Here is a 12,998-nt window from a genome sequence, read left to right as displayed (position 1 = left end):
AATGGAATTTTCTGGAAAATAAAATTCTTTACAAACACATTGATTGTTAGTATCATAATTATGAAAATATGGGTATACTCACCAAGATGTATGTTATGTGTGGGAGTGTAGAGGAATTCAACTGCAAACCAAACTTCAAGAATACAGAATTGTGATTCTTACCATCCTCATGTATGCTTTTGTGAAAATAAGACCACATATGCCAGACATGCAAAAAACTGAATCATTTCCATGTGACCTGCCGCCACAGATTGATGAAAATCAAAGGCAAGATACACAGAAGTTTTAGTCCTATCAAACCTCCTGTCAATACACACTATGCTGCAGCAGTGTCAGGTGTGTTAGGCAGGTCATATATGCCGCATGTCAGATTCAAGGCTTCCAAAAGAGCTCCTTTACGGTGAGTTGTCCAAAATAAAATGAACCATAGGAGAACAGCAGAAATAGTTCAAGGACAGCCTGAAGGTGTTCCTCAAACAGTTCAGTTTGTATTCCAACTCGTGGGAAAGAAAACCTGGCTCAAGACAGATGTTTTCCTGGTGCACCGCAACTCACAAAGGGGCTACAATTGTTGAATCTACACACATTGAAAAATATGAGAGGAAACATACTTAAGAAATACAGTGAGCATTACTGCTACAGAAATTATATCACAGGTGTCCCACATGCTAGAGATAGCTCAGTGCTTGAATCGAACTGATTGGATTTCTAAATATAAAACATACTTTTAATTATCCCTCCTCACGAGAGTAATTTACTGCCAAGAAAGATTTCAAAAACTAAATCTATTACACAATCGGTTTTTCTCTTTTTTTTTCCCAACAGAGTACGGTAATGGTGCATAAAACGAGACCCTAAGTTTCAAAGATGGCAGCAGGTCTGTCAATTGAGGTATGGAAGCACAAAATGGATACAATAATTCCGCTATTCTTCAAAACTTCTCACTTATATATTTAGGCAAAATATTAAGACTTTTCCTGTTAATATATTTTTTCTAATATATTTATGTTTTTTATTTTTTTTTTCAAATATAGTTACATTTTCTTTTTTAAATGTACTTTATTTACATATACTTTATTTAAATCTGTGCAGTCTATTATGATTGTCAGCGATTTAAAAAAAAATATTCTTTATAGTTAACTATAATTTATGTTTATTTTTTTTTCACCTTTATAATAAAAATATGTAAACTTTCTTTATCTATGGATTTTGTTTTTTAATTGCATATCTTTTTCAAATATGCTTATATTTTGTCAAAGTGTTTAGATATTTCTATGCGATTAAAAAACAAAATCAATTGATGAAGAAAAAATATATTAAAATACATAAATTATTATAATGGGGAGGGGGGGGGTGAAAAAAAATAAACAAAATATAGTTAACTATAAAAATAATTTTTTTTTTTTAAATCAATGACGATCGTAATAGACTGAACAGGTTTAAATAAAGTATATTTAAATAAAAAAAACGTAAATATGTTTATTTACGTTTTTTTAAAAAAATATATTAACAAAAAAATCTTAATATTTTGTCCAAATATATAAGTAAGCAGCTTGAAGAATAGCGGAATTATTGTATCCATTTTGTGCTTCCATACCTCAATTGACAGACCTGCCGCCATCTTTGAAACTTAGGGTCTCGTTTTATGCACCATTACCCAGATTAATGATATACATTTGGGAGAAATTGTCAGGTTAGAAAATTAATTCACATAAATATTTTTTGGTGTCCATCAGCTGAAATGTTTAAAAAAGTTTGATCCATATACTCATCTGAATAATAATCCCTATCATATTCTGCTTGTTCCTTAGTTTGTAAACTACGCTTTGGAAAAGGTCAAATATAGTTTTTGAAAGTCAAACTGCTTCAAAGAAGGCTAAATTTGCAAAAGTTGGCTTTAGAAAGGCCAATCTGGCAACCCTGGACAAGAATATGAACATGACTTCCCTTTGACGTAGCCTCTCGAGATTCACAGAACAATTGCATGATCATGGTCATCTTTGCAAGTGCTGAACAAACATCATATGTATGTCAAGTGGATGATAGGTTGAAAACAAACTGATGCTGTAAGTGCTACTCAAAAATTTTAGTCATGGGTGGATGAACTCTGTGATTTGGGCAAGGAGAGTATTGCAAGATACAAGAGATGTGAAGTAATGTAAGATTTCTTAATGTGAGCTATATGAAACAGGGACCTACAAGATCAAATTTGAGTTGGGGACATAACGCAATAATCTAAACATGTATTTTCTAAACATTAATTACTTAAAATTCAAATATTAAAGTTATTATTAACTCATATATATAACTCATTTGCTTACGGCATAATCACATTGACACACCAGTTCCTGTTAGATTACTGAAATGAAAGCAATGTTGATCCTGGTCAGTACTAAAATGCGTGATCATTTGGGAATTCCAAGTGCTGTATCTGCTCTCAGGTTATCTCGACATTGTTTCCAGTCATCCTGTACTTCTCCTTGTCACTGAATTCAAGCAGTGCCGATTCAGGAGAAGTGTGGCTGGAATTGTGCAACCCTTGCCTCACAATTTTACAGGCAACTACTCTTACAGCAGGTATTTATTGTCTTTCGAGACTGAATAGAGGTTTCAACTTCCAATTGCTTAAATTAATTTTTACATCTGATTTAAGTAAAATGTTTCTTTTTGGTTTGGAATTAAAATTTTAAACTTCTTTCTTTAAATTGATGTATATTTTCATTAACTTGTATTTCAATTTTTTTTCTTTACATTAATATATATTTTCATCAACATGTATTTCAATTTTTCTTGAAAGATGATAAACGCAAACACAGGAAATGCTGTAACATGACCGTTATGCTCGAACTGTGTTCATTACACTTCAAATCTCTCTCTCTCTTCCATGCTGTCCAGCACCATAAAAAAGGAACAAACAAACAAAAATAAATAAATCTGACTCGGCTTTTCTTTTTTTAACACAAATCGTTTATTACCGTTTTTCTTTCTCCTCATCTCGACACCAACTTAAAAAAATCTCTCGCTGCTACTGCGGGGCCACATGTCCATCCAAACTGGCATATTTCTCCTTCTCCCCTACTACACACTGGTTGTACACAACCATTTCTCACCTTCGACTTTACACATCCACTTTTTTCAACCGTAATTTTTATTCTCCTGGTCATGTGGTGTCTTTTTTCTTTTTGTTATCACGCCAGCTCGCACACACTTTCTAATTTGCATATGTGCTTTTTTTTTTTTTCGGCCACTGATTCTAATATCTTTGTAAGCTACAAGCTTACAGCTGCTGCTGCTATTTTCCCGACATGCTCATACATACTCTGTTATAATGTCTATTCACCATAGTCTTGAACAGACCAATTCTATAGGTAGGAGGAAACAATCAGCAGAAAGGGAGTTCCACAAGCCTGCAGTTCTTGGTTTGGTTGTACGGCATATTAACCCTTTTCTGGGTTATTTAATGCCAAATCCAGTTATTTTGGAAATAGTATTCATGTTGCATCCAGTTTTTTTGTAGAAGGTTTTTATTCTTCAGGCTCTTTATATCTTTAATCACTAGGTTATAGTGTCTGGTTTTGTTGTTTTATAGTGGATTTTATCGTTTGTGTTCTTTGCCCTGCAGAACATCAATGAGTTTTGCAATGGGAGAGGGAAAAGGGTCACAGTATTAATGTTTGGTACATTTTAAGTTAGGAAACCAGTCAGGAAGTGGGGGAGATAGAAAGAGAAAGGAGAAATGGAAAGAAGAAAAAGAGGGAAAAGGTGGATTGTTGTTTTTGGTTTTGCAGAACATAATTAAGTCTTGCAAAACAAAGTAGAAAAACAAAAAACATTTCGTCTCAGGAAGCCAATATCTTAAGACAGCCTGATCTGGTAGCGCCAGGCAGGATTTGGAAAGAAGCTATTGGAATAGGAATCTGCATTATAATAAGGTATAAAAAAAGCAAATTGGTGAAGACTACTATACCAGTGAGTCAAACAAGCTGTAACAAAAGAAGCAAGAAATAAATCAGACAATTTTGAAGACAACCTGTCATAACAGTATTTTTTTTTTAGAAAGTGTAAGATTTTTTTTTTTTTAGAAAGTGTAAGATTTTTTTTTTTTTTTTTTAGAAAGTGTAAGATTTTTTTTTTTAGAAAGTGTAAGATTTTTTTTTTAGAAAGTGTAAGATTTTTTTTTTTTTTTTTTAGAAAGTGTAAGATTTTCACGATGGGTTTAAGCAAAATTGATTGGTAGAATTCTTAAGAATTACGCTAATGAACTCAGAAAAGTGAAATTGACAGTCACTCACCACGAAAGGTGTGTTGCCTCGTTCGACTTTGGATGCACGGGTGAAGATGGCATAAGCATTCATCGGATGCTTTGGACGGGAATATTTACGTTCCAGCTGAAAAAATGTTTTTTCAAATGCAAAAAAATCCATGAAAAAGTATTCTACTATTATCATAACTCAAGTACTGATTTTACAATTTTTAAATGAATAAATTGGGTATTGAAAAAAAAACATTTTTATAACATTTTTGAATATATTCTCATTTAAATAATTGTTTACATCAAATTAACTTCATATCCTCTCCTCCTCATATCGAGCTAACTTATTAATACTGCTAGGAAAATTATCTATATAATAATATATATATAATAATTTATTTTGTGTGTCACGCTTACATCCGAGTTTACTTGTATGGACTTCCATTTTTTGTAATAAATAATTTTACCAAGAATTCTTCATAAGTTTTGGTTTCAGTTTCGATTATAACTGATGGCACTCTAGTAATCTACTTTTTTCATAAATAATTTTATCAAAAATTCTTCATAAGCTTTGGTTTCAGTTTATATCTGAAGGAACTCAAGTTATATATATATATATATTTTTTTTTTTTTCATAAGTTTTGGTTTCGATTCAAGCTGATGCAGCCAAGTCATTTAGATATATTTTTTTTATTTTTGAATTTGCAACTTTATAATATATAAAAATCGATAGAACATTAATTCTACAATAATATATACGAAATCTGCAAGAATTAAAATGTCATATTTAAGCGTACTTTACGACCGGGCTATGCCGGGCGTCCCTGCTAGTTTAGATAAATACTTTTGCAGTTTTAACAAAGGAGTTAAAATAATATCAGAGCGTCTCTATTTATGCTGAACAACTACAGAATGCCAACATCAATATATTACATATGAAGGAATCCCCTGTGGAATCTCCACAGGTCCTGTTAGCTTTAAATAATAGCTTAAACTTTAGCACTTACTTTTTTGAACACCTTTGTAAGAAATTAAATATATATCAAATACATATTTGAAGCCTTAAGGGGGTTCTGCCCACATAGCTCCCTAAGACGAGGGACATAGGGATTTGGCGTATTGAGGGGTACGTAGAGATTCATGATCATAGGATACATTTGAAATTTTAGAAGGGATTTTGCCTTAGGAAGAGGAACATTTCTATTGTCTTCTCTAGAAAATTTTATATATAAATACACTCTTAGTTTTTTTATGGAGATTCTCTAACCCTCTTTTTTATATGACATTATCTATTTATCTATACTCCCATAAATTTGGGTTATTTTGTGTATTGATATTCATATTAAAAACCCTTTTTTCTATTTATTTAAAAAGAAAATAGAACTTTCTTATATATGGATCAATGAATTGCATTTATCTGGAAAAGATCTAGCTAATGTACATATTCTTTTAAACATCTATTTTAATTAATTCCCTATTAGTTTTTTTTTCGATTTTCTTATGGGATGATCATTTTTAGTTAACTATTACGTGTAATTATATTCATGCAGATATTCTACATGATTTATACTTGCGTAATATTTCCATAAAAAGGTTATAGTAAACACAAACTTTTTCTATATATATTTATGTATGTGTATATATTTTTGTTTAAAAAATTTCGTCTACCAAACTCCTACAGTTTTTGGGCTACAAACATGAAACTTCATATATAGGATATTCGAACCCATGTGAAACTTTATATTTGGGTTTTAGTCAGGGAAAATCAGTGCAAAAGTGTGAAAATTAAAAAAAAAATGAAATTTACCAGGTGAAGATCGAACGACGGCATTACGAATGTGTATGTATGATGTAATAGCTATTGGTTCATGTTTTAATTTTTAGCCTTGCAGTAAACATGTCTTCATAGTACAGTCATTAACGTCAAAAGAAAAAGTAAATCGTAAGCTAAACGTTTTGGTTTCGATTCTTGGTGATGGCACACGAGTCATTTTTTTTTTTTTTTTAAATCATCACTATATATTAGGTCCAATATAATATAATAATAAATACAAAATCTGCATTAATCAAAATATCATATTTAAGCGTATTTTATGACCAGGCAATACCGGGCGAGTTGCTAGTATATATATATATATATATATATATATATATATATATTTAAGCGTATTTTACGACTGGGCAATGCCGGGCAGTCTGCTAGTCTTATATATAAGATCACCTATTACCTGTTAGGACAGTATTTATATTATAAAAAGTAAAGCTCCTTTTGTGACATTCATTTTCAAGTAAGATATATTTCATGATAATAATCATTCTTTTTTTTTTTCTTTTCTACTGTCATCTCTCTTCTATTAGTGACAATCATTGATCATATTTCTTTTTATATTTTGGAATCCTTTGAGATAAGTTTTATAATTTTCATAGTAATTCTTTCGCAAACTGTTATCCTCATCTCCAGTTATTGTTATTTCATCCAATTCATCCAAAACATTTGTGTTTAAGCACGGTAAAGTGTGACAATTAAAAAGACATTGCTAAATGAAGGTCGTATGCCAGCATAACTAATATGCATGCATAACCTAGTAGCTATTGGTTCATGTTTAATTTTTAGCCTTTCAGAGAACATGTCTAACGGCTGAAGAAAACATAAATCGTAAGCTAAACGTTTTAGAATCGAGTCTTGTTGGTAGCGCACGAGTCATTTATTTTAAACTTTTTAAATCATTACTATATATTGGGTCCAATATAATATAATAATAAATACAAAATCTGCATTAATCAAAATATCATATTTAAGCGTATTTTACGACCGGGCAATGCTAGGTAGCCTGCTAGTATATATATATATATATATATATATACACACATACACACACATATATACTGTTAAATAGTACAAAGTACCTTAAATAAATCTCCAGACTTTTTTTGTACAGGCATTTAAAATTGTTGTAGACACTTGAAAATTCAGTATGTTGTTGCTATATATCTTATGGATGACTGATCAATTTTTATGACTTCAGGTTGAAATGTACAATTACAGCAGAAATCGGAATACACCCTACTAAAGCTTGATTGTCACAGCTGGTGAATTTCAAAAATCCAATTTGGACATGATGGACACTTTAGAAGAATGATACGAGTGCCGTGCAATAAGTAATGCCCCTAACCCACTTCCCATAGCAGTAGAGCAACGAAACTTGGCACAGTTATTAGTCTTTCTCTACATAGGGATCACCCAGAATTATGCATTTCTCCCATCGTTTGATGCAGCTCTAGAGACCGTTTTTGTAGAACACCCCAGGTTGGTCCTCCAACCACGACGTGACTTCAGAAATCAAGGCTACATCATCTGGGAAACGCTTTCCTTTCAAAAACAACTTCATGGCTGGGAAGAGGTGAAAGTCAGAGGGTGCAAGGTCAGGAGAGTAGGGAGGATGACATCTTGGGCTATTTGGCGAATAGTAATGCGCCGATCTTCCAAAGTGGCAGCCTCAACTTGACGGACAGATGCCTCATCAATGGCAGAAGGGGGAGGGGGCGACCAGGTCTGGGAGCTGTTTCCACAGACTTCACGATGCCAGCGTTTTATAAGGTCATATGATGGAGCATTATCACCATAAGTTTCTTTCATTTCATCAAAAGTCTCCTGTGGTGTGCGTCCTTTGAAATACAAAAACCGGATCACTGCTCGACATTCAACAAGCTCCATTTCACACCTGACTCAGTTCAAACATCTGTAAAACAGAAACCACAATTAGTTCAGAGCTGTAATTTGCCACATAACCCGTAGAGATATAAAGCATTGCACATGCAAAATTTCAGCTAGATCACAACTGGAAGGGGGTCAGGGGCATTACTTATTGCACGCCTCTTGTATGCAATAAAATTCTGTGTTAAACTTAGAAAAAATGCTGCAGAAATTTAATGAATGTTTTAGGCCATTTAAGTGGGCCATCTTGCATGAACCGAGCATCAGTTTTTGAGTGGCAGAAGTGATTCAAGGAAGGCAGGGAGTCTATGAGGGATGATGAAAGTTGTGTGAGGAGTAAAGAAGTCAGAACACCAAAGGTGATTGGCCAAATAAAGACTTTCTTGAATAAGGATTGTCTTGTTGTCTATAGAGACAATAAGTGCACAGTTTGATGTCAGTGTGGGAAGATTTGTATGAATGCACCATCCACAACTCCATCTTTGTCACAGACTATTTGATCAAGATGAGCATCAAGACTGTTCCCCACCCTCCCTATAGTCCAGATCTTGCTCCCTGTAACTTGGTTATTCCCTAAGCTCAAGGAAAACCTTAGAGGCTGTCGTTATGAAACAATTGAGAAGATGAAAGAGGCTGTGACGAGGATTATTGACACGCTCACACAAGAGGACTTCCATGGGGCTTTCCAGAAGTTGTTGGAACGGTACAAGTGCATTGCAGCTGGAGAAGATTACTTCAAAGGGGACAAGAGTTTCATGTGTGTGCTATCAATAAAAATGACCATATGAAAAAAGTCTAGAAACTTATTGAAGACACCTCATACTCGACAGAAAAATACTTTTAAAATTAAGTGCAGCTATTACTTGCAACATGCAATAGGTTCTAAACTATAATTCACAGGGTTTGGCCATTGATTGGTAAATTGAGGGTAGATTTTGATTGCTTAGCTTCAACATGTGATAGAGAATGATTTGAAGTTAGTTTCCAGATGTGGCAGAAACATTTGTGAAGAAACACTGGATACAAGATATTGGTAGACAGGTACATTAATACTCCACAGAAAAGCCCCTCCCCTAAAAGATTAACTTTTAGTCAAGAGAATTGATATAATCTTCCTCCGAGATCATCCGGTCTAAGCTTCCCTTTAACAAGATTATATTACAATATAATATAAATAATAATTAATAATAGTTTTCCAAATAAAATTTAATATAAAAATAACAACCAATCGCTTTCAAACATGTGTATGTGGTGTGGTGTGTGGAAGTGAAAACACGGTTCGTACAGATTTTCAATATTCATTTTCAAGGAATTTTCAAACTTTTTCAAGGCCTTCTCTGGACAAAACTCAAATTTTCCAAACCAAAGTTCATATATAAACAATGATATAATAAACTGAAAAACTTAATAATTGACAAACAAAAAAAAAAGTCATTTTCATTTATATGCAAACCAATATGCCTGTAGACAATCATATTTACATTCCCTAACCCATTTATATTTGGCCAAATAAGCTTAATTAAATGTTATTTTCTCCATTGTAGATTGGTTAATGTGTTTTTTTTACTTTTCAATTTTGAATTTAGGTGAGAGACTTTTATTTGGACCCTATTTAAGAAGGAGAAATTAGTGGCAGATGCACCAGTTCAGATGTAGCAACAATACTCCATGCATGGGCGAACTGAAGCTTTGTACAGACGCAAGATACTATCACATATGAGTAATTTTCTAGCATGGTAGAGAGAGCCTACCTCCTTTGCAGCAACTTTAGCATTATCTACAATTTATTTGTTTCAATTCATGTTGCCTATGAATGTTAAACTGAGGAATTTGAATGAAGAGCTTTAAGGTAGCAATTCATATGGCAATCAGTGCTTGAGAAGATTTCTTGTTATTGTTAAAAGAAATCAGCTTAAGTCTTAGCAGCATTGAATGTTGCTATCTAGTCACGTCTTCATTCCCATGGTTTGTACAGATTTTCAATGTCCATTTTCAAGGACTTTTTCAAAGTTTTTTAAGGCCTTTTCCAGGGAAAATTTAAGTTTTCCAAACCAAATTTCATATATAAACAATGATATAATAAACTGAAAAACTTAATAATTGACAAACAAAAAAACAAAAGTCATTTTCATTTATATACAAACCAATATGTCTGTAGACAATCATATTTACATTCTCTGATCCATTTATATTTGGTCAACCAAGCACAATTAAATGTTATTTCCACATTGTAGATTGGTTTAAATTTTTAATTTCCGGTATTGTGGATACAAGAGTTATGTCTCTTTATCACTAAACTACTCCATATTATTATATAGAAAACATCAGATAGTTTTGTGATACAGGGACGTAATTCTTACATCCACAATAATACAATATAATTTCATAATAATGTATTTCAATTTTATTTTCAATATTTAAAAAACAGTTTAATCGCACTTCCATTAATACTAACATTTAATAGCATTTATTTCAATTTTATTTTTAATATTGCAACACTAATTTTTACTGGACATAAAAACTTTCAAGGCTTTTTCAAGACATTTTCCATATTTTCAAGGATTTTTCAAGGTAATAATAGAAATAAGGCCTTTTTAAGGCAAAATCCAAAATTCAAGGACTTTTCAAGTTTGTATGAACCCTGGAAATCTTACCCAGTAGAGGTTGAGCACATGTGTTGCATGGAGAGAAATGATATGAAAAGAATACGATGAATGAGTAATGTGAGTCTTAAAGACAGGTTTAGTTCTGATGATGTTAGAGGAAGATTAAATCTGGACAGTATAGGGTATATGCATGGAGAACAGGAGACTTTGTTGGTGTGGTCACATTGAAAGAATGGAGGAGAATTCTTGGATTAGTAGAGGTATATCAATTCAGTAAATAGGTTCAGTTCTCACGGAAACGCCAAAGAAAATATGAAAGGAAGTGATAAAGATGGACATGGGGGAAAGGGGGATTAAATAAAGACCTGGGCAAAGATGGGTTGATTTGGAAGTCAATTCCTTAAAACTATCCAACACATGCCAGCATGTAAAATAGACGTCAAACCAATGATGATGATGATGAATACACAAGTCATCATCATCATCATCATCATCAAGATTATAAAACAAGTATTGAATCTCCTTACCTCTTTTCTCTTTCTTTTGGCCCTTTTTTCTCTTTTTTTACGGTTAATTTCTTGGATTGCTATATTCTGTTCGGGTGTCAAAGAGTCCTTGAAAGCTTTGCACTGTTGTTTGTAGACTTCCAGTCTTTCTGACGTTTTATCTTTGAGAATCTGAAGATCAAAAACAAGAATTCAATAAACTGAAATTAACTTGCGGTAATGCATGCTGATGCTGAGAAGATGACGAGGGAATCATTGCCCTCGGCTGGCTTTCATGAGACAGGAAATGAAATCAAAGCATACATCATTATGAAGGCATCTTGACACACTGCATGTGTGCAGGGAAAATATAACCATCAAATAATCATCAAATTTTGTTTGTAGGATTGGAAGCAATAAACTGCTTATTGAAGATAGCCATTTTGTAGTAAGGTGATACTATCGATGTCCCACTCTACCTCAATGGTAGGAAATAAAAGAAAAAGAGGGAAAAAATATAACATAAATAAAAAAGGAAATAAGTTCATAAGCAAAACAAAGGTATAGGAAGTTTTTCACCAGGAATGGCAGTATTCCCTATATCATCTCGGGTGTTTATCATATCCACCCCACATCTTATGGAAGAGAAATCGGCTAACAAAAAATTGGCGTTTCTGAAAAAACATTCAATCACCTTTTTATCAGCTTCAGAGAGATTCCTATACATTTCAGCACATCTACGGACAACATCACAGCTACTAATACCTGGAAAGAGAAAGGAAAAATATAAAAGACTAAAAAATTTTTATTTTTTTACTCACACACACACACACAGGCACGCACACAGAGGATATTTGGGGCAGATTTGATTATTTTTTTTTATATATTCTTTCATTACAAAACCATTTGAAGTACTAAATAGTCGTAACATGCAACAGATATCTATTTCCATGCATTTCCTATTAATGGGTTTAAGAGCTGGAACAAATTCTTGAAGTATCATGTTCGACCCAGTGAAAAGCCAAGAAAAACATAGGAGAACATGATAAGTATGAATTTGAGATATAGAAGGATAAAGACCTGGCCAGAGATAGGTTAGTTGGTAAATCAATTTTTAAAGGTCGTCCAACATATGCCCACATGTGAAATGAATGTCAAACCAAATATGATGATGATGATGATGATGATGATGATATCATGGATGACTTGAAAGCATTGGAATAGTGGAAGAGAATGACCAGCATCATGATGATTGATGCTGGATTAAAAAAATTGGAGATCTTAGTTGCAACTAAGTGCTCCTTGAAAGCCATAAAATGTGTGAAATATGAATTTATTTTTTATTTTCATTTTTCTTTTTTTATATATAAATCAACACTTATCAAGGCCTGGAGGCCACTCAAGGATAAGTGTTATTCAGTGCATAGTAGTCAATGGGATAATATTGTAGTAATCATTAGTAGTGGAAATTTGGTAAATTAAATTACTTAAGGGGACGGTTCATCAAGAATTTGTTTATGTTGGACTTGAAGACTACCAAATTGTAGTCAGCTGGAAAGCACGCAAAGAGAACAGAGTTCCATAGGTGTGCAGTTCTGAGAAAGAAGCTTCGTTCATGGAATCTACGTTTAGGTTTAGGCACAGGTAAAGAGTGGAAGAAATTATTGACAGTAGTTTCAGCTAGACGAGTGTTTTTTTCGTGAAAGTTTGGTGAAGGGGTGATTGGAGCTCAGACAAGCACTTGCCATGAAAATAACAATCAAGCAGAGACAAGCTTGCAACGTCTCTTCTGTGGGAATTGTGCAAGAGTTTCCGAAGTTAATTAACTTTTTGTTACACGGTCAAAGTTTTTTGATGACCAGCATATAGGAGCCCTTCTGTTCATGTTGCCATTAACAAAGATGATAAAATAACCCTGTGAATATCCATCCTTCAAATTA

General features: G+C 33.0%; 1 protein-coding gene across 2 annotated transcripts in view; it reads right to left on the bottom strand.

Annotated features, from left to right (window-relative positions):
* Positions 1 to 12,998, bottom strand: part of LOC145243943 (transcription factor A, mitochondrial-like) — a 48,755-nt gene that overhangs the window by 1,233 nt on the left and 34,524 nt on the right. For both annotated transcript variants that reach the window (XM_080107070.1, XM_080107071.1), the window contains exons 3-5: positions 11,753 to 11,823; positions 11,101 to 11,250; positions 4,293 to 4,388 (exon numbers count right to left, since the gene is read on the bottom strand). In XM_080107070.1, coding sequence (XP_079963196.1) covers positions 4,293 to 4,388; positions 11,101 to 11,250; positions 11,753 to 11,823 — 317 coding nt within the window. The remainder of the gene's footprint in view (positions 1 to 4,292; positions 4,389 to 11,100; positions 11,251 to 11,752; positions 11,824 to 12,998) is intronic.

The sequence above is a fragment of the Euprymna scolopes genome, chromosome 22, assembly GCF_053919585.1.
Source record: "Euprymna scolopes isolate OS-2025 chromosome 22, ASM5391958v1, whole genome shotgun sequence".
NCBI classification, from domain to species: Eukaryota; Metazoa; Mollusca; class Cephalopoda; order Sepiida; family Sepiolidae; genus Euprymna; species Euprymna scolopes.
This window is presented reverse-complemented; position numbering and strand designations above follow the sequence as displayed.